This window comes from Carassius auratus, chromosome 34, assembly GCF_003368295.1.
Source record: "Carassius auratus strain Wakin chromosome 34, ASM336829v1, whole genome shotgun sequence".
Lineage (NCBI taxonomy): Eukaryota > Metazoa > Chordata > Actinopteri > Cypriniformes > Cyprinidae > Carassius > Carassius auratus.
The window spans coordinates 9639906-9663476 of record NC_039276.1 but is presented as its reverse complement, the minus strand read 5'-3'; the positions used below and the strand labels follow the sequence as shown (position 1 = coordinate 9663476).

The 23571-nt window shown below is 35.6% G+C and overlaps 1 protein-coding gene and 1 long non-coding RNA gene across 13 annotated transcripts in view; one reads left to right on the top strand and one right to left on the bottom strand.

The window, feature by feature from the left end:
* The window catches only part of LOC113053123 (uncharacterized), a 92089-nt gene extending 74877 nt beyond the window's left edge, over nt 1–17212 (top strand). The window contains exon 3 of the long non-coding RNA XR_003277166.1: nt 14546–17212. This is a non-coding gene — a long non-coding RNA (uncharacterized LOC113053123). The remainder of the gene's footprint in view (nt 1–14545) is intronic.
* The window catches only part of LOC113053114 (peripheral plasma membrane protein CASK-like), a 153528-nt gene extending 135636 nt beyond the window's left edge, over nt 1–17892 (bottom strand). For 6 of the 12 annotated variants that reach the window (XM_026217837.1, XM_026217839.1, XM_026217842.1 and 3 more), the window contains exon 1: nt 17222–17892. In XM_026217837.1, coding sequence (XP_026073622.1) covers nt 17222–17280 — 59 coding nt within the window. In that variant the 5' untranslated portion in view covers nt 17281–17892. The remainder of the gene's footprint in view (nt 1–17221) is intronic. The other 6 variants (XM_026217843.1, XM_026217847.1, XM_026217844.1 and 3 more) reach the window with 3 other exon arrangements.
* Nucleotides 17893–23571: the final 5679 nt, after the last annotated feature.

The following is a 23571-nucleotide window of genomic DNA, read 5'->3' as shown; positions in this document are numbered from 1 at the left end:
AGCTATATAAAATAAAATAAAAACTTCATTAAAATATTTGACATATTACATATTATAAGGCGATACCTTTTTAAAAAACATTATGAAATTGATGAAAAAATGAAATTTCTGAATAAAACATTAGCCTATAACACTAAAAGCAGGATAGTCCAGCAAAACATGCTTAAGTCAAACTTTGGGTTTAGGATTTTTTTTTAAAAAGCAAATACTGTCTTTTAAAACCATTGAACTGTTGGTCTGAATATTGATTCAAACATATAAATCACCAGTTGCAAGATGCCACAGTTCTCATAATTAAATTAAACCGTTCAGTACGTGATCTAAGGTTCAATAAACACTTACGAATTGTGGTTGTTCGGTTTGCCATTAAATAATTTCTGTGCAATTTATTTCTCTCCGAGTTGGCTCTGTTTGTGTGCACATTAGCTTACATACTGAAATGAGCAAACACCTACTAGCACCTACATTGCGAGTAAATCACTCACATATGCGACTAAATCTTCAGTCTGAGCGACTAAATGATGTCTTATATTAGCCAATGGCTAATAAATTCTCAGATTTTACTCGCAAGTTTCAGAGTTGGAGGCTAAGTATGTTTAACTCATACATATTTTCACTCGCTGAACACTCTGACTGAGAGCTTTAGAGTTTCTCTTATTTTTTTTTTATTTTAATTTATTTCCTCATTGTTTGCTTAACGTTTTGTAATTTATTAGTCTGTATATAATACAGCATGTGGTGTATGCAATTTATTTTTGTTAATAAAGGTTAAGTTAGTTTGTCATTTTCATCTTACTGTTTTATTGTTGTTTTGCTTTTTAATTAAGAATAACTAAAACTACGAATCTATCTTTTTTTTAGTCTTAAAAAGTGGAAGGTATATGTAAGCAAAATAGACAATTATCTTTTCTTGTAAAAAGTGACAAGATTGCTAATTCGAAAGTGAAAGCACCCAAAGCCCAGCTTATAATGCAAAAGAGAAACTGCCGTTCACAAAGTTAATAGGCTACGAAAAATAATTTGACCAAAACATGTGCTCGTGCCACCAACTGAGAAAGTTAGTCGCAAATGAGCGACCAGTGAGTGTGCAGCCCTGATCTACCAGAGTTCATATGAATCAAGTCTGATATATACTCTGGGGCCATACCATGGACAGCTTTTTAAACGTACAGTAACACTTTATACTGAATCCGATATTTAACTGGAAATCAATGCAGCTTTTCCAAAACTGGAGTAATATGCTTCCTTTTCTTTGTACTAGTAAGGGGCCTTACAACTGTATTCTGGACCAATTACAATTTTGGAATAAGAGATTGGCTTACTCCCAAACAAAGTGCAATACAACAGTCATAAATGCATGAATCACTATCTCAAGGTCAGCAACCGACAAAAATGCTTTCATGTTTTCAATAGCCCTCAACTGAAAGATGCAACTTTCCACCACACATCTAATCTGATGATCAAATGTTAGAACTGAGTCAAAAAATACACCCAGATTCCCTTTTTGGGACTGCACATTTGTTGTCCACATAGGCCTACTTAAAACATAATTTATGTCACTGTCAGCCTTGTTTGGCCCAAAAATTATACCTTCAGATTAATCACATTTAGCTGTAGGCAAGGTAAAACCAGCCCTTCACTGTCACGGTTGGTAAACCGTTATCTCTGGGTTTTGCACTTTGTGGGTGAAGTCTGTGTGTTACGCATCAGAACTGATTAGCTTGTGGGCGTCTCTGTTAATTGTCATCAGCAGCAGCTGTCACTCATTACTCTCCCTATATAATTGCTTGTCTCACATCTTGTGTTTGTGAGAGCGTTGTTTCATGTGTGTTTACCGTGCCTTGCTTTCTTGCTGCATTGTACTTCAAAAATATTGGAGATATTATATGGAGATCCCAGCTGGGTTCTTTTTTGGCTAATAATGATGTGACATTCACTTCCTCAAGACATGATATCAAAGATGAATGAGAAGTTGATCCTCTAGATCTAATAATCTGAATAGCATTAACATAAAAGATGATAAGAAATACTATGTTGTTTTTTTAAATAAGGCCTAAAATGCAGCAAAAATTGTGAAAACGGGATAGGCCCCCCAAAAATGAGCCCTCAGGAACTACACAATCAATAGAAATTGAAGAGGAAGAAAAATCCCCAACCCTCAGTGAAATGGATCTTCCCTTCAAATAGGAAGAAAACCATTTTAAAACAGTCCCTCTCAGACCAACAACATGCTCTAAACGTTTAATAAGGATATCATGATCTATTAGATCAAAGGCTACATTAAGGTCGAGCATAATTAAAGCTCCTCGACTACCCAAGTCTGCAATGAGTAACAAATCATTGGAAACTCATAATGAGGCTGAATCAGTGCTATGTCCTGCACTGAAACCAGACTGAAAAGCATCTAGCATATCATTATTAGCCAAAAAAGAGCCCAGCTGAGATCTCCATATAATATCTCCAATATTTTTGAAATACAAGGCAGCTTTGAAATTGGCTCGTAATTTGTGAAAACCAAAGGGTCCAGAGAAGACTTCTTGAGAAGGGGCTGAACGGCTGCTTGCTTAAGACATGATGGAAAAATACCTGTAGAAAGTTGGACGTTTCAAGTAAGCAATAATATGACTAATATCGGTAGATGAAACCAGATCAAGTTAATCAAAAGCGATGACATTAATATTCTTCAGACAGACCTAATGTTTTTAGTTTTTTTTTTAATATTAGAAAAATAGGCTGCTTTAGCATCCTTTACAGCTTTCTGTAAAGGGTAAATGTATTTTAATGATTACATAACCTTTACAAGTTTGCATACAAACTTCCAATATTAAAGTGTCCGTGCTGGGTATGATTTCCCTTCACCTTTTCTGTAACCAGCGAACCTAAAGACAGCCCTATGCCTGTTCATCTGCTGGTTAATAAGGCCTGAAGCAACTGACTGCAGAAGCTCAATCTTGACTGATAAATCTAAACACCATGTTTTTTCTAGGTCTCAATACAAGAGACAGAGAAAGAGAAGTGATTTGAAAATGAGGAGCACACTGGCTCTCGTCTGCTCTCAATACTGTTTGTAAACAGATTGTCTCTCTATCTGCAAAGGGAGAGGAGACTGCAAATATTTGATGGAGACATGTAAATACTATAATGCTGACGAGGAAGTATGTATTCACCAATGTGATGTGGTAGTTGTTGTTGTTTTTTTATTGAGTCTTCATTTGCATATGGTCCATGAATGAAACTGATATGCAGATGTTCAGAGGAGAGCTGATATTTGCATGAGAGGGAGCATTATCTTCAAGTTAAGCTCAGCTTTTTTTTCTGCATTTAGAAAACAAAACTGTAAAAAGAAAAAAAAATCTGTAAAAATAGGGCACAATGTACTGTATTAAAATTGAGGATTCTTTTACAGGTCTTTACCCATCTTTTGAACTTTAATCTTCATTGTGTTGTATTTTAGGGTTAAAAGAAATGTCCATAAACAATCCTGAACAATGTCCTGGCCAAAATGACCAGAACATTTTCCCTTTATTTATTTATTTATTTATTTATAGCAGTGAATGCTTCATGATATGAACTGCTTTTATTGCATCTACTAAGGACAATGATTTTACTGAGGTCACGCCACTTCCTGTCATGTTCAGGATTATTAAGCTCTGGTGTCTGACCTTTCACATCCTACACACTATTGTGTTAAACAGATGGATGACGGAGGCGTCTCATTACATCCTCTACTCCATATTTATACCAAACACAGAGCTAAACTGCTGTACAAAGTGAAAGAAAAATTTTTTTTTTGAAAAAAGTGCATATACAATAATTTATATACATCTTTTATTTTTATTATGATTATTATTATGCGCTTCTCATACATTGATTTATTTGTGGCACAATATCAAACTGACTGCCACAAATAGATTTTCTAAAAGGCTTTGAATTCGTTGAATAAACATGAGCACTACACATTTCAAAATTGAAACCCGGTGCGGGTGTTTTCATATCACAGTATTTCTGAAGGAAACCGACTCTCTTCAGAAAATGTTGGATGTAATTTTCATTTCATTTTGCATGTAATGTCTCATAAAGCAGCGGTTGTGAGTGGAGCACTGCTTTGTGTACAGCCGTTACCAGGGAAACCTCTATTTCTCCAGCTATTAGTGCCTTCTGCTGGCAGAGAATGAATTTGCATATACATGCTGCCCCAAAAAGAGTGTAAGTCTAAAAGAAACGTGCAGCCACGAGATTCAACTTCCAAAGCAATTATGAGAACAGTTAGTTCTGGCAATGCAGATGACCAAGCTGATCGTTCAGAAACAACTTTGCAAGCACCACTTGAGTGGAACATATCAGAGTGGTAAACCTGCACTGTGAAATCACAACAGGCATGTGCTACTTTAGCTCTGCTTGAATGAATAGTGTGAAACAGAACACATTTGTCATCTTTCTGCCGCCAGTTATAAGCATAGAAACAAAGGATACTACACCTTCACCAAATTCCACATTTGAACTGTCAATAGCAAATAATAATACAATATTTACGGATTCAGATGCACCAGATTGATCTGTCACTCAACATTAAACAGCACAAAAACTGCATTTTTTGAATAGTCTAAATTAGTATAAATGAGTCTCATTACAAATATGTTGTATGTATTGCATTGTGATATAATAATTTACAATATGCTGATCACCTCTGTTAGCCATCAGCTTGCATTATTTTTGAGGAAAATGGCACAATCTTAGACTAATCAAGAGTTCACAATTTCTTATTAGCATTCTTCAGTCAGTTGATGGTGAGTCCTAGAGTATCTGCTCTCAGGCTGAGCTCTGATTGTGGCGATAGTAAAGCAGGAGATTATAGCCCATTTTTCCTGAAGAATCACTATTTCAGGCAGGAATAAAGTGCCCAGGAAATGAGTGTTAAATCATTTTAGTCCACTCTCCCCGTAAGAGGATCTAAAGTTATTTCAGTGGGCACTTTCACTATAAATAGATAAATACAACTAAATAAGCCATATTAACAGAGAGGGGAGAGGATAAAAAGGCGACTCCAAAACAGTTTGGTTAGGGCTCTTAGAACTGTTTTAGGAAGTGTTAGCAAAGGTGTTACTTGTAAAAGTGCATGTAGCATCACATGACCCCTTTAAAGATTTAAAATACTACTGTATTTAAAATTGGTCCTTTATATCAAATCGACTTCTCCATAATACACTGCTCACTGCATGATTCAGTTTGCTTGGGATAACAGCCTGTGAATCAGTCAAAACAACCCAAAAATAACATGATTGGGTAACAAAAAAAGAAAACTCAGCGTGATCAAAGTGCTCAGATGGATGTGCTACACAGACAGAAAGATATAAAAATGAAAATAGTCATTCATAAACAAAAAGCTGTAGGATTTTCCCTGAAGAGTGCAACTGGTGTCTTACTGCAGGTGCTAATGGTATTCACAATTACTGTACAATTACAGAATGTTTTGTAATATTATTTTTATACTTATATTCAAGGGAAAATACAACTCGCAGGTCACAGAGTATTCTAACAGATTCACAGAAAGACAAAACACACAATATAATGCAACTTGATGTCAATCCAAACATCCTTTATCTGACTTTCAGAGTTCAAAGAAGCAGTTCCTAACCGACTGAATATTTTAATCAGCTCTTTACCGAACTGAAGTCACATTTTTCATTGTCAGAGTAAGCTGTTTATCATCACATGGCATCAGTACTTCACAATTATCATGAAGTCTGGACAAATCTCCTTGAAAAGAGGACACAGGAGAGGAAAAAAATGAAGAACTGCAATATAAACCTACAAACCTTTAGGTAGAGTCATCTGTTTAAGAGCAATTTCAAGAATTTCAAGCCACTGTATATGAAAGATAAACATTTAAAACTTTCAGCCAGGCAATGTACTTTATAACCTAAGCATGTAGTTGTGCACATAAGTTTACATACTGCTTGCTGAATATGCAAAATGTTCAGAATTTTAACAAAATAAGAGGGATCGTGAAAATTGCATTTAATTTTTTTTTATTTAGTACTGTCTTGAATAAACCATTTCACATAACATATATACTCCACATGAAAAAAAGAATAACTAAATTTGTAAAAATGACCCTGTTTACATACCCTTACATACTCGTTTTCTCGATGCATCAATTACAAACTTGAAAACATGATTGTTGAATCGTGAATCGCCCGATCTTGAACAGCAATCGATTCAAAATGCTAAGAAACGAATGAATCGCAATTTCTATAGCGATTCAATGCTTTTAAAATGTATACACATTAAATTACTACACGCACTAATTAATGGAGACCTCGAAGAGTGTTTGTGAATCGTGCCTCTTATCTGTCCTTCACGCGCTCCACTGTTTACCGCCGGATGAGACAGTCACAGATTGCGCTCGCGCTCCGTTTGTCTCTGACGCAGCTTACGTGTGATCTATAGGCCAGTGCCGGAGCTGTCGACAGCTGTATTTATTGCATGGAAGGAGCAGAAATGTAAGTGTCTAAATCATACGCACAGATCCATTGAATGATAAATGTTTTTAAACAATGCGGATTAACTGAATATACCAAGGAAACTTTTAAAATTAACCACAGCATTAACAACGACCTTGAAATAAGAGCGCGGAATTTATCTGATAATCAGATGCATGAAAGTAGCGTTTGTTTCATTAGCAAACAGACATCTGGCGCATTTTCTCTCAGAATCATTCGGTGATGGAGAGGAAAAGTTAAATAGAGATGAAGACGTTTTCACACTGAAAGAGAAGCGATTTCGCTCTCATAGACGTGCCAGGCTATATCTACAGCTAAACTGAATAAAAGCAGAATGAACTGATGAAACAAAACAAAAAACCCACAAACAATTTATGAATGATACAGTGCTAATTAACATTTATTACAGTACAGAAACTATAAAGTATATTTTCTACCTTATTCTGTGAAGAAAATTTAAATAATTGCTAATTAAATGTAGCCTAGTATATGAAACAATCATAAAATTGCCATTAGGAAAAAAATATCGATTACAAATGATTGATTATTGTCCAGCAGTGTATTTGATTTATTACAGCTAATTAAAAGTAATTAAAAAAGAAGATAATTCCTTGTAAAAAAAAATAATAATAATAATAATTATTATTATTATTATTATTATTATTATTATAAAGGCTACATACATAAAATGATTGTATTTGACATTTCTATCACTACTGAAATTATGGCTACGCCCCTGGGGAGACAGAATGTCACCTTATACATGATACTCTTTAAGCTCTTTTTTTTAAAAACTTGGTTTACATACATTTTTCACGTATGCCAAGTTGCATCATTAAACTAGCATTTAACAATGGACAAAAGATAATTTTTTTTCTAACCTATGGTTCTCTAACCATAAATGCTACTATAATTTTCCCCCTGACTAAGCATTTAAAGAATTTAGTAGAAGCATTTAAATAATCCCGTGAATGCACTTAAAAGAATGCAGAATCAAATCGTTATAATCGAATTGAATTGAATTTAATTGTGAATCGAATCGAATTGAATCGTTCTAAATTTGCAAAAATCGTTCTTGAATCAAATCGAAAACCTATGAATCGTAATCGAATTGAATCGCTGCCTTGCCAAAGATTCAAAGCCCTAGTTTAAGCCCAATTCATACTTCTGCATCAAAACTATGCCATTGACACGCCATAGGCTTTGTGTAGTACGGCGTAGCCTGACGAGCACCTCTCCAAAAATGTAACAGCACCCCAATTCTACAAGGACTGCAAGCGCTGTGATTTGTCTACTAGAACCCCTCCTGTGTACTGCACATCGATGCGGACAATGATGCAAAAGTATAAGGTTATGGCGTAGGTTTGATGCAGAAGTATAAATCAATCTTTAGGGCCCTATCAAATGTTTTTTTTTCTCGCCACATTTTTTATTTTTACCAAATTCAGTGTTTTAGCATGTCTAATTATTTGAATGCATAAAACATTTCTTAACTCTTTCCACACCATTGACGAGTTATCTTGTCATTTAGAAGACATTAATAAATGATAATCACAATAAACATGCAAATAAACACAATAAACTGCCAAGTTTGCACACCCTGCTAAATCTTCTGTCCTTTATGATTCCCCCAATTGAACACTATATGAATTAAACATCACATGAACAACCTAGCATTTTTAACTTTCTCACGCAAAAGTGTGGGGTATGTATATATTTGATTCACATCATACTGGTTTAATATTGAACACTACATTGTGACATAACTTCCTCTTAGCTGTGGCTGGCCAAAGGGCACAGCATTAATGTGCTTCCTCTTATCATTGTTCAGAGAGAAGTTGTAACTCTAATAATATGATTCATACGTATGCAGGACAAAGACCAAAACACTTTCAGTTTCCTTGTAATGTGTGAACATCAAGTGTTACCCTCTTAAAGAACCATTCCCATTATAGATGCCCTGCAGTTGACATGTTTCACATTAATGTTCAAAGCAAGCACCACTTCAGGTCAGGGACTACTGTATTCACTTTGCCTCTGACTCACTGCACTAAAATAGGGCTGAGTGGTTACCTAGGAAATATAGTTCAATTTAAGCCAGCCATTTTTGAGCTGCCAGCCCAGCTGCTGTGTATCTTGGCAAAGCAGCAGGAAATGACTTCAGTTCAAAAGGCCCACCATGAAAGAGGGAAAGGGAAAAAAGGAAAAGATGTTTATAAAAGCTGAAAATGGTAGTGTCTGCCTAAGCAAATCCAGTAGTTTAATTTGGCCTGTCTATGTAGAGTCAATAAGGCAAGTGTCGTGTGTATCATCCAGATTGAGATAAGGGCTGGTGTCCATCAGAGAGCAGCTTCAGGAGCAGTAGACACAGCAATGATTGACGGGGAAGAATGAGTCTAAAGCAGACTCTAATCAAGAGAGAGACTATGGGCCTCAAAGATGAGCTAGAAATATCCTGTTTAGTAATATAATAGGAATGGCTTTGTCTTTTCAGTTGGAGATGATATAATCAAATAGAAATGTATATCAAGAATATCAAAGCCAAGTCATAACATTGATCATGAGGTTTTCTAAGGCCAATTAAGCAATGCAACAGAAAAAAATAAACATGAGCACAGGCACACAATTACAAAGAGATGCACAGAGAGATGTTTTAATGATTGGTTACTCTGAAAATACCTTGTATAATACACTATATCTAAGAACTAAAGTTGGACATTGTACAAAAACTATTTGAATATTTGAGATCGTAAAAAACAAATATTCAAAAGTTCTTTCATTTAAATTATGTTTAACGAGAAATATGTTATTTTTTAATAATCAAATTTGTGTCACCATTTCTGAAGAAGTTAATGATTAGACATTATACACAACAATGTGTTATATCTTAAAGTTTTCTTTTAGTTGAAAATGTGTCAAATCTACTACGCTCGGTTTCTTTTCATTTATTTTGAACAGACAGTAGTACAAATTTTAACAAAATTCCAGCTACATGTGAAAAAACTAAATATTATTACATTGTAGGGATGGGTCACGATTTTCAAATATTCGATTAGTCGATTTAATTACAGAATATCGATTAGGCTATGCGATTATTTTTTTAAGGATGTGAACCATGCACAAGTGCGTCTGACCCCCAAAACCCGGTTCGGTTGACTCGTGCTCGGACCCGTTTGGTTGGAAGAGGTGAGCCAGAGCGCAGTTCAGTTTAATTAGGGTGCGGTACGCTTGCAGTGTGTGTGCTAACCGCGCCGGAGCAGGGAAATATTGATACATGCAGCATGATTACATGAACACTTCTGAGCGGCAAATGCAATCTATAAATCAATATGTTGTGAGAGGGTCTTCTGTGTCACCGCATTCCAACCGACACAAAATAATGAACCACAAAGTTAACAAAACGATGCACTTCACTGTGCTGAGCGAGAAACTTCCTGTTTCCCGCGTATTAAGTCGTGAATATGAGCTAGCTGCATTAAAATTATTTGTTATTTGTTGAAAGAATAAAATGTAATATTCCACTGATGGATACCCATAAACATTTGCCGCCCATATATAAAAAAAAATCGACTTTTATGAAAATTTTTCTGAAGTAACGATATCTGACTGTTCACAAGCTTTTAATTATGGTATAAATTAGTGCTGCAACAACGCATCGACGTCATCGATTACGACGACTACAAAAATACATCGACATGCGTGAAATGCGTCGAAGCGTCACACTGTTTGTTTACATCTCGCGTAATGGCATACTGGGAATGGAGAAAGTTGCATTCTATCACAAAAACAGAGACCACAGTTATCAAAAGTATGGGAATACTTTAAAAAGAGGACAAATAAAATGGCCCTTTGTTCCCTTTGCAAAACCGATATGGTGGACCACGGCAACACAACTGCGATGCGCGAGCACAGAGGAAAACATCTTGGCGCTCTCCGGTGTTACGGTAACTGGTTACCATGTGATCTGGTGACCAACTTCCTGGTTCAGGTCTGATATTCTTGCGCTTGCGGCATTCTGAACAGTTGAGATGTTTTTAACTCGATGCGGTGCCGACACGCCTTGAAAAAAACGAGTGCGTCTCATCCGCGTGCGCGTCGCAACCGCGTCGCCTCCATTATGAGCGCGCTTACTGACGTGATGTGAACGGCCCCTTAAAAGACAGCGCGCCGTGAGACAACAGTCACAAACCACCGAGCTACCCCGAATCAGCTCCAGATCTCTGGAAACCATGCTAAACCATAGCAGAACTCTGACTACATTTTATGGTTTGTAATGCTAAAGAACATTTCATGACGTCTCAGACAACTGTAAATTTATGGCTACTGTCGTTTAATTATAAACGCTATCATAAACTCATATTTACCATAATAAAATAATTTTCTTTGCCTCTTTATTATTTTATACTGTAAAAACTTCAACCACATTGGTTGAAAATGAATAAAGGTTGAAATATTATATTAGAAGTTGTACTTATATTTTTTTTGTAAAGTTATCCAAATGATTCATTAGTTAATTAAAAAAAGAACATTAGATTAATTATTTATTGTAATAAAAATAATCGTTAGATTAGTCGACTAATCGAAAAAATAATTGTCAGATTAGTTGACAGAAAAAATAATCAACAACAACAACATCTCCGCCTTCTGTCGATTTTAAGATAAAATACAAACAATAAATGTTTTTTACACACTTTAATCTGTAGTGAGATATTCGCCTCATTTTAAGCGGCATGTAAATCAATTATATTTTCCTGTTTAATATTTGCAGCACGAAATAAAAACTAATAAATATTATATTTGGGTACATGTTGAAAAAAAAAACAGAACAATTTAATACAAATGAGTGTCTCATGAAATAAATCAATTTGAGTTTAAAATTCGTCAGTAAGCCGTTTTTGTGTTAAATGTGAAGAATGACAGGTACCACATACTTTTTTTTTAATAAATTTTTTGGCGGAGTATATACAGGTGTAATATATTTTACTTTATGCAATGTAATATGATTTTATTATCGTAATTATGACTTTATTCCTAAAATATTATGATGCTAATCTTATTTTATTTTACATTTTTTTTGGAGAAGGATAAACTGATCAAAAATTCTCAACTCCCTGTCTTGCACTGGCAGCTTTGTAGGCTATTTAAAAAACAATTAAATTAATAAAGAATCGAAACGAAATATGAACACTTTGCCATTAAAAGCCAAAACTAAACTATATGTCTACATCTGTAATCGTGGTCATGTTTGGTGAGGACTATAAAGCAGAAATCACAGACACAACCAAATTAAATCAGTATTGACAGGACACGTGCCCACCCATCCACATCAACCCCATGGACTGGTGGAAAACCAACGCCCACAAATACCGCCGACTGGCAAAATCAGCAAAGGATTACTTGTGTGTGCCTGCGACGTCTGAGCTATCAGAATGGGTGTTCTCTGCGGCCGGACTAATTGTGAACAGATTGTGCTCCCGTCTTCTTCCCAAACATGTGGACATGCTCATTTAAAAAAAAAATCTAAATATGAAATAGGTTTTTGTTATAAATACAGACGTTAAAATTAATGTTCACATAAGTGCCATCATTCAGGCTGTTCAAAATATGTTTTTGCCCGTAGGCCTACTGTGTTTAAACAATGATATTCTGTTTTAGCGCATAATGTGTTTTAAGCCTAATATTCATGACTGGATTAATCTGTTCTAATCTCAATTAATCTTTAAACTTTTTTTTTTTAATTCAATTAATGTTCATGGTCATTTTTTAGAAAAGAAATGTCCTAGGCTCCTACAGCCTTGTGAGCAGTTGATAATCGACAGACTGTTATGTTAAAAAGTGCCGTCATTCGGTTATGTTATATAAATATGTTTCAGCAATCATACAACCATAAATTGGCTTGGGTTGGGATAAACTATTCTCTAATGAATTAAACTTTTTTATCATACAGACTGAAAGTCTGAACAGATCTTTTTGATCTTTCATTAAATAAATCTAAAAATTCTAAACTTTCATTAAAGTAAAAAATAATTAAGTGGAGGGAAAATCTCATTGTGAAATAAATGTTTTCTCTAGTTTATGTTGGCCACGATTATTGGCACCCAATTATAGCAAAATCCTTTTTCCAAGATAACAGCTCTGAGTTTTCTCTTATAATACTTTAAGAGTTTGGAGAACACCTGATAACAAATCAGAGACCATTTCTTCATGCAAAATATGACGTCCAGGATCTCCGGCAGTAAAGTAGGCCCACAACATTAAAGATCCAGTAGTATATTTAACCCTGTAGATGGGGCACTTTTTATCTGTGTTTGTACTAAACCCATCTGTTGGGTTTGCTGCTGAAAAGCTATTTTTGTTTTGTTTTGTCTGGCTTCTGTGGTCAGACATGACAGAGAGTGAAACTCTGAAGTGCTCAGTCAGTGTTTGGCAAGTGAAAATATATGTGCTAAACTTATACTTATCCTCCAAATCACACATTGGTGAGAAAAAAAATCTTAGAATTTATTAGCCATTGGCTAATAATTGACATCATTTAGTCATCCAGAGTGAAGATTTAGTCACATGTGTGAGTGATTCACTGGCAAAGTAGAGGGTTGCATACAGTATTACACCTGAATGCCCAATAAAGCTGTTCCAGCTGTTTACATATTTTCTGTTGTCATACATAAAGCAAGTATAAATAGTAACTAAACACGATCCATTAATACTACATTAACCGTATTAACAGATGAACTAAGTTCATATTTATAAGCTCAAACTGTCAGTAAGTGACTGGTGTTTGCAAATGCTGTTTTGTACTTATTTATTGACGAGTCAGCAGTGGTATAACTGAATGCACTCACTGCTTCTCTTGGTGGGTTTTTGTTAAATGTGAACCAAAATCATCACAATTAAAAGAACCAAAGACTTAAACTACTTCAGGCTGTGTGCACTGAATTTATTTAAATATATGAGTTTCATGGTTTGAGTTGAATTACTGAAAAAAATAAACTTTTCCACAACATTCTAATTTATTGAGATGCACCTGTATATGATGAAACGTATTCTATATGAAATGACTAGTTTAATCCCATTGATTAAAAACTTGCTTTCAAATTCACTCTAATGTTCATCTTCACCGCGCGCAGCTCAAAACAGAAATGCAGAACATTAATAACTATCGATATGCTAATGTTACAATGAGAGCAATACTGTAAAAAACTACTTGTGAATTATTAGGGTTTCGCTGTCTTTAGTGTTTTAATCAAAACATAAAACATTATTAACTCCATTTGTATTTGCAAGGCGTTTGTTACACATTTTCCCTCTGTGTTAACATCAGTAATTATGGCTGTCGAACGTCTGACTTGACTCAATTAATTTTGTCCCACCCTCAAACATATGATTTGATTATCAGTCTAATATCGGCAAGATTTGAAAATTACGATTCGACTATGAAAATCCTTAGTCATGGACACCCCTTGTCAGTATCTACCTTTTATGGAAGAAAGTCACTAATAGTTGCTAAATATATTGCTAAAGTCGAGCTTGTGTGTGAGATGCAGGAGCTGATGGCAAGGGTGGTGGATATTTGTGGCGGTCAATGTTGTGGCAGGCCGCCACAAATAAATGAATGTATGGGAAACACTGTAATATTTTGTACAACCTGAGGGACAATGCTTTCACTAAAATAATAACCTGTTGGCCCTTTCCACCACAGCACAGACTGCCAAAATTCAACTCATAACAACACAAAGCTGAAGGAAGTCACAACACTGTCAAACTTAATTACATTTCCAACCTTTCGCTCAAAGATGCTCAAACAAGGTGGTTTGGTGATCTTACCCTCTCATCTGGGTCAGTGTGTCAGTGAGACTTGAATCAAAGGCAGTGACACACACTCTTAATGACCTCATTACCACACTCCCACGCTCATAAAAAAAAAAAAAAACTATAAAAGAGAACATGGTTAGCATGCTGTCAATGTACGTTAACACATTTGTGGGGTTGAGGTGAAGTGTAGGGGGAGCTTGCCTTTGTTACAACAATCTTTTTTCTTGCAGGTGAGGAGAAATGAAGGTCAGTCACTGCTGGTTTATCATGCTTTTACAACAGGATCCAAAATTCTGTGGGTTTTATGAAGGTAGGTTTAATTTGAGCTCTGTGGGGACTAAACTTCAGGAAACCATGACAGAGTTATATAGCTATAGCTGTCAGTGGGCAAAACAAAGCTGTATGAACATGTTTTTTGAGGATGAATATGTAATATCAAATACCTGGATTTGTGGGGGAAAAAAAAATCCAGGGCACAATCACACAAGAGTCTTTAAACACTTGAATTTTGTTTTGCTAGGCTGCACTGCCAGGTTTAACAGAGCTAAATCTGCTGTGCAGCACATTGTGGCCTGAAACTCTTGTTCAGGCTGCTTGATGACGGTTTCATGCATCAGCAATTCTCAATCAGACTGCTAGGATGCTATGGCACCATTCTGAGACTACTAAAGCACTAGTGACTGTTTAAAACAACACACTCACTCTACACTTAAAGCCCACCAATTGGAGTTATACTACTGTAGATGACCAGTAACAATATATATAGAGCCAAATTCAGCCACTAAATCCAATCCTGCAGTTTGGCATACTACTAGTGCCCATGTCTAATAATTTGCAAAGCCATCTGCCATGGCTGTAAGAAACTCAAACAATGAATAGATTTCCAGTTTTTATTCTCCATAACATCTGTCCTGAACACGAGAACAAAAAAAACGAACATAAATTCGTCAGTTCTGCTTTGAATAACACAATATAAATGGCAGCCAGGAGGGTAGCAGCTTTCAGTGTTTTACAAACACACCGAGAGGCCAGACAAAATATAACAGTGAAATATGGCACTGCAGACTGGCTTGGTCATCTATCTTGACCCTTTGTCCTGTGCTACATTAGCAATCTGTGCCATTTATAATAACAGACATAAATACAGCACGCTCACACACACACACATATCTTTTATTGAGCTCACAGAACTTGGCCTGAGGAGAAAAGCAGTGTCAGTGGGAGTGTATTTGCTTAATGGACAGCATCCTCTTTACCTCCAAACACCAGCATGATGCCTTAAGTTGGCCACAAAACAAGAAAACAGATCACAGACAGCAACAAGCCACAGAGACAGACAAAAAGGATTTCAATTTTGTGTTTGTGTCGTGTCGTGTGTGTGCATCACTTTGAAATTAAATGAACCAGTCTATGGCAGAACAAAATATAGGCCCTGTAAACAAAACTTACAGGTCAAAACTGTTCACTATTTATAAAAAAAAATTGCATTGACATATTTTGATTAGCTAAATATTTTACACCCAAATTTATATAATGTGCCCTAAACATATTTAAGTAAAATCCACCACAAGTGTGTATGCTAACTATATGTTGTTTTTGATTATAAGACAGCTACATGTACCAAAACGCTTCTAATTGAAAACTCTAATGAGTACCATGGGAGCTCTAATTACATGGAATTTAAAATATACATTCACCATTGTCTTAACATTGAAACTCAAGCAAACACAGTTGGAGCAAATCATGGTTGTATAACACAAAGATGGTCTCACAACAACAATAGTCAATAGTCCCATGAGTAAAACTACAACCTGAAAATACTAGCTAAGATAACTAACTCTGTTTCAGTTTAATATGAAAGGCTCCATGCCTGCTGATACATGTGAGGGCTGTACCCTTCACCACAGCAAAAAGTCACCAAACTCGTAACGTGGCTTAACAAAGCATTCAATCAGAAACAACTTTAATCTCTATGGTGTTACATCTCTATAGCTTTATTCCTAAAAGGTTCCATTCGTATTACTTTAAGCCTGACTACAATTGTACTACTCTTGCAATGATGTGGTTGAACTACATATCACTATAAAAAAAATTGTATTAAGTGAAGTGACATTAAGAATGAGAACGTCACTAGCAACAAGTTTATGAATAATATTTATTATTTTGTGGTACAATAATGTGGTATAGTAATAAGATTGGTTTTGCATATAATTTTTCAGACACTTAAAAACAATCTGCATCATATCTGTAATAAAAGAAGAATATTGGTCCATCTCTAATGAATGTAGGAACAAATGTCACTTCATTCGGTGAAACATCCATTTAGGGCCATTATGGTAATATATTGAAATCAAACAACTAATTATAATAACCAGAACTCAAAGGGCATCCAACAACGACAACTCAATGTTAAAGACATGCAGTGGCCATTAACAATAACCAATAACATAATCACAAACGGGCATGACTGCTAGCACAAACCTAATCATATTTATTGATAATACCTCGATAATACCTTGATAATGACACAGTTTATTCATCCCAATCCTTTGCGGATATCAGCGCTAACAGCAATTAATGTGTCTATGCAAAAATGCCCCAGTCTTGTACACTAGTTGTGAATGGCATCTACCTGCATGAATTCTCAAAGTACAGACTTCTCTCATCTCTTACACGCCACTCCCATATCTCCTGCTTCAGACAACATGCAGTTTTTGAAGTTACGAATGAATGGAGCTGTCATGTGTTCGACAGCAGCACTGGCACTGCACCATGACATCCTAAAATGCAGTGACAACTATGACGCTCATCTGACACTGGACACAACATGCAAAAGACGCAGCTCGAGTTACAGACGGGCATTTACCCGTGTGTCATAATAAAAGTGATCAAACCGTGACACTTACTTGCCAATGACCTCGCACAGCTCGTAAACATCTTCAAAGAGCACGTCGTCGTCGGCCATGGTCCAACAAGACCGGGGAATTTACACTCCCCCCCCCAAACAAAATCCGTCCAAACGGTAAATATCAGAGGATTTACAGTGTAGATTAGAGTACCTGGAATGTGCGGCGAAAAGAAACGCTGACAGCCGACGTTATCTCTCCAAATTCCGATAAACAAATAATTATTGATTTCCTTTCGGTTTTAAGGGGAAGAAAATATCCGTTGGTGGTTCAGTTGAAGCGGGTGGACAGGAGTGAGCGCTCGGTCCGTTTGACTCACTCTGCCCCACCTTCTCTTCCCTCTCTCCCGGCCCCCTTAATCCCGCCACTCGATGCTAGGGTAATTCAAACGTTAAAAACAACTCCAAAATAATCGCTGTTGAAGTCACGGAAACAAGTAGGTTAAGTCTTCTAAACGCTAAACTAACTAACTAACTATTTCTATCGAGTCCAAAAAATAACTACACACCGTTTCTGGGATTTAAAAAAAACGTAGGCTGCTATTAAAGTGCGCAGTTCAGTTGATTCTACTCATTCTTCCCACGCGCAGGGCTTCACTGAAACGCGCGAGGCTTTTCCCTTTGCTCGTTCACGCTGGCTGCCGTTGCTCCAGTTCCCCCTGACTCCAGCGCTGCTGCTCCCAGCTTCCAGAAAAACCAGACTCCTCCCACTCAAGGTTATGAAACTGGATTGCCTTAACGCCATAATGGCTCCGACAGGACTTTTGTATTCCTGCATAACCCAGCACTACTGTTTGAACCAAAATGACGACTAGGCTTCTTAGACTGTAAGCCAAACTGACAGTTTCTTAATGGTGCTAAATGCGAAGCGTTAATCAAATTAAACAGCTTTTTGAAACCTTTAATTTACTAGTCTGTCTATACGTCAATATAGTAATGTTGCCTACACTATATTCATGTAATAATAAAAATATACGAAAAAGTGATTAAAAGAGATGTTATTTTTATCTTAAAATTTAATTCGAATTCAAAATGCTTTATTGCCATGATTGTTGTACGTGCAATATTACTAAAGCCTTAAGCATGGTATGCATAAAAATCACTACTAGTAGTAGTAATAATAGGCTAATAATAATAATTAGATGGCCTATAAATTAGAAATCTCATTGCAACCATATCATCCAAATCTGATCCTTTATTTATTTACTTTCTTACTTACTATGTATACTAAATTGTCATTTTGTATTTTTTTTTATAATTGCTTAATTAAATAAAAATAAAATAATCAAATAAAATGAATGGTTGTAATACCACTAATGGTTGTAATGGGAGGTAAATATCACAAATATAAATTTTATTGAGATAGCAAGGTGCATTTGTAGTCCAATATAAGAAAGCTGACTTAAGGTTTGCAATGAAAGAAAATTTATATGGGATTTGTCTACACCTTATACATTAGTGCCTTTGAATTACTGCATTGATTTCTGTAGCTGATGATTGGTGGGATGCACTTGAGCTAATTGGATTTTGTAAATTGAATCCATTCATTCAGTCTAGAATTCATTCAGTCACTTCTCAATGTCCATTTATAGTCTGAGTCTTTAAAAATATATAAAGGCATGAAGGCAGCTGACTCAGATAAAAGATAAATCTACTAATTCACACACAGACATACACACATACACACACAACAATGATCACATGACTGCATGTATTTTTCTGTCTTAAATGCTAAAATGTATCAGCTTATTTTGCCATCACTGAATTTGGTTAAATGTCAAACTGTTACTTTTTACTAAGGACACTGTGTTAGAAATTATTATACATCAATTTGACAACTGAAAGGCAGCTGCTTTTTAATGCACATTTCAGACACTGTGCGTGTGATGGACAGAGGATATTTGGTATCCTCGGGGGATATTCTTTTTCTGGCCAATGGTAGCATGTGAATGGCAGAAAGAGTGACATTGTGTGTGCCCCAGAGTCTGAGCTCCTGAGTGACTTTGCGCCACAGGGCAATCAGTCCCTGCAATCACTGTATGCTTGCCTAAATCTCATAAAACACAAACATACTGTCAACTAGTTTAGCATCAGGACAAAGACTTTACATTTATTGCAAAAAAAAAAAAAAAAAAGATTGCTCTGGAGTTGCTTCCAGCCAAAATATGAGTCATCTATCTATATGACTTCCATGAAGTCATCTTGTCTAAATCAGAAGAGAAATATGAACAGATTAAGTACCATTTATAAGTGAAAACAGTCCAAAACAGTTCTAAAAAAATATGTCAGTGGATTTTGATGTGAGAGGGCAACATGTTTGGACGTGTTATTATGAATAATGGATTCATATTTTGGAGAGAAGCAATGGTTTAAAGTTAAAAGTTGTAATGATGGACGTTTCTTACAAACATGCATCTTATCACTCCACAAAACCTGAACTAATGGACAGGAGTCTTGTGGATTATTGTGATGTTTTTATCAGCTGTTTAAACTCATTCTGACGGCACACATTCACTACAGAGGCTTCATTGGTGAGCATGTAATATAATGCAAAATTTCTCCAAATCTGTTCTGATGGTGTAACAAACTCATCTACATTTTGGATGACCTGAGGGGGAGTCCATTGTTTTAACTATTCCATTAAACGAACTGAGTAAAAGTCTATAGATTTAGACTTGCCAGAGTAACTTAAATGTCTTTCATTTCACATCTGGGGTACCAATTACACATTAAAATGCTACAAAATAACATTTGTAACTTGCAACTATGCAAATATGTAGTGTTTGCATGAAATACATGAAAGAGAAGCAGGTATATCCAACTGATAAGTCAATTTATTTTGTTTTCTTAATTATATGATTATTTACATTTTAAACTATTTTTCCTACCAGTTTGGATTGACATGATCCTCCTAAGCCTAAAGACTGCCAATGACTTATAATTAAACTGCCTCTCTGTTCTTCTGTTTTTGTCTCTCTGTGTTCCTCTTTTATTTCTGACAGCTGAACAGATTCAATCTAGACTATTATCACTTGAAAACACAGTGCATGATCATCAATTTGTGATGAAAGCCACTTTGTGACATGCAAAGATGTCAATAGAAAAATTGCTTTTTAGCAGTTATCTTAATAATTGTTACTTTGACGTGACAATTGGCAGTGAAAAATGCAAACTCAACTATGGCTTTTCTGATTTGGGGCTAAATGTATTGTTGTAATTGAAAAACACACCGGGAACACCAAATTCAATTATATGTTATAGCAGTCAATGGCAAACGCAACTCAAGTCTTTGCCAGTTATTCCGGCAGATGTTATCAAAGAAGCAAAACAATGCTAGTTAGCATTTTCCAATGTTAGCAGCCACCCGGATACTGATGGAATTTTATTTGGCCCGTCTCAGCACTGAGCTGTTTTACCACATCATTCACACATAGAGTATTTTCACATACTGAATGGTATTTATGCATTAAAATATATACAGTATATGTATATGTATTTTTCCTTTTTTCCTTCCTCTAAACCTTGACCTCAATCTTAGTAGAAAGTGTTGTTTTAGTATTATTTATACATTATTATAGTATATATATATTAATGTTTTAAATGAGCTATTACAGTATATTTATATTTTTATATTTATATTTCAGTTTTTATTTTATTTCATTTTCAGACTTTATTTTTGTAACTCTGTTATGTGCTGTCATTTTTTTATATATATTTATTTTCAGCATTATTTTATTCCAGTTTTATCTAATTTTACATTTCAGCTTAATTTTAATTACAAAATGTTTTTTTTTATTATTTATAGATTAAATTAACAATAATACTTGTAATGTGATGCAACGGTTCATTCCTATTGTACGTTCACTGGGTAACTGGAAAAGAGAAGCGTTTTGAGGCCTATATAAGACCTTGATTCATCAAACAGGGAAAACAGGTCCTCAGTCCCCACAGGGAAGACTTACTGACCCCTATATTGTTGCTACGCTTCCACAGAGAAATGTCCCTCAATGGGATCTCTGAATTAAAACCTAAACCACTCTGAAATATTTCAACATGTTCAGCCAACCAGCAATTCTCATTACCTGAACACCTCTCCAAACAGGCATGTCTGGTCAGTCTGGCTAGAATTACCATAGCAGAAAAATGTGTTGATGATTATTACTGTATGTGTTGACACATACAGAAAGCTCAAATTGGTCTCCAGAGGCAGCATGACCTCTTTTTCTGGTGCTTTGTATATCATGCGGTGAGTGGCAAGGCCTTTGTGATGTTTTATTGTCACAAGGGATTGTTTCACACTGTGGAGTGCCCTAGGTGCATGTTTTGTGCTGCTCTCTACTATCATTCAAGGAGACCATTACGGGGAATGCAGGGAAAATCACATCTTCTTAATATGCTCAGTTTCAGCTGCCCTGAAGAACGACACTGTGATAGTCAATTCAAAAGACAGGCGTTTGGGTTTTTCAGACTTGATTTTGATAGACCACTGCACATAAGGGGAAAAGATTAAAAAGAAAAACCCTGAAAACCCATTATTATTCCCTCTGGCCTCTATAATGAAGACATTGGAGTAATTATTAGTAAGAAAAGTATTTATAATTGTATGGGAGAATGCTCGCAATCATTAGCTATGGAAATTCTGTAGCCTTTATGCCTGATGTGCTCAATAATGTTTTATTCACATTTAGTCAAACAAACTTGGGGGAAAATATTGGTGCTCATCATCATGTTAGAAAGCATCACAGAGTGAATGTGTCTGAAATCTGTGCCTGCAGCATCTAAATACCTTGACTTAAATATTGAAAATATTTCAAAAATGTTTAAGTTCAGTAATCTTTAATTATATTTTAGTAGTGTCCAAAACAGGCACATTTGTCTACGTTATTAATTAATTTGTAATTGGCAGGTGTAAAAGAATGGCCAGGCTCCACCACCAATCACAGCGATCCCTATCACTGGAGTACTGATCACCTGCACCTATCAACAATCAAGCACCTCATCAAGCAGCCTGTATAAAAGCACACACCTCAGACACTCTCATTGTCTGGTCTTGTATACATGTAGAGGACTTGCTGACTTTGCTACTGCTGCTGCCATTTGAATACTTAATATCTGTGTTCCTCCTAGTGTCTCTTGTTTCTCCTACTGTTGCTCCCAGGTAGCTGAGACGTGTGTGTGCTCCTCCTGGGACTTGGATTATTCCACTCATCATGTCCTTTGAACTGTTCTACAAACTATATTCTCACCATATCAGGATCCTACACCCGTGACCGAAATAAACTTTATAGTAGACACTAACCTGTTGTGTCAGACCTCTTCCATTACAGCAGAATTATAGATTGCAACTAAAATTGCAGATAACAAAATATTCATTTGTGATAGTAATTTAAAATCTGGGACAAAATCGATTAGAAAGTGAGCATCACTGTTCCCTACAGAGCACTTGAAGTGATAGTCTGAAGCAAGAAGGGTGGTACTCATTCTTAAAAAAATAAAGCTTCTCATTGGCATATTGAAATATATAAGGAACATTTATCTTTATTTTTTGTTTAACAAAATACACTGGCAATAAATTAATAAAGGTACTCTAAAACATTTAAATATTCAAATATTTAAATAAATTGCATCACTATAAGTAGCCTACCTAATACATAGGCACAAAGATTGAGCCTGCCACAGCATTTGGTACATAGCCTTTGGACTGTGAGTATGGATGAATAAAAAGATCACAGATGAAAATATATGAATACATGTCACCCTGTGATGTTTTGTTAAATAAGAGTGGATAGTTCTTATATCAGATTACCTTCCTCTGTGATGCAAAATAGTCTGGTGACCTAGAGGGATAAATTCATTAGACTTTGCTGTAATGAGATTATCACCACTTTTGATGCTCAGGGTCTCAGGAGAGCTTGACCTGACATGTTCTATCAGTGCCCTCTTGTATAAGGATTAAACAACATACACTCCCTGATAATGCAATCATTTCACTTTACAGGTTTTATTGTTATAATTCTGCAGCAACTGCTATGCACAATACAAAACTTTAATGCTCAGGGAATGGGACTGAAAGAGTGGGAATTGACTTTGATCACCTCTCTCATAGACCCAAAGATTGAATTAAGGATGCGTCATATGGGTGCTGCCCCCATGTGGCTACTACACAGTTATATACAATTTAAATCCAATATTCTTCAATATTTATTACACAGATTCAGGAATACATTTTAAGGCTTTTTAAAAGTTCATAAAACAAGAGATACTTTAATATTTATATTTTCTTAACTATGCAAAGCACAGAATGTACAACCAGTATGAGATTTTATTCAAGTGTAGACTGTGGATTAAAAA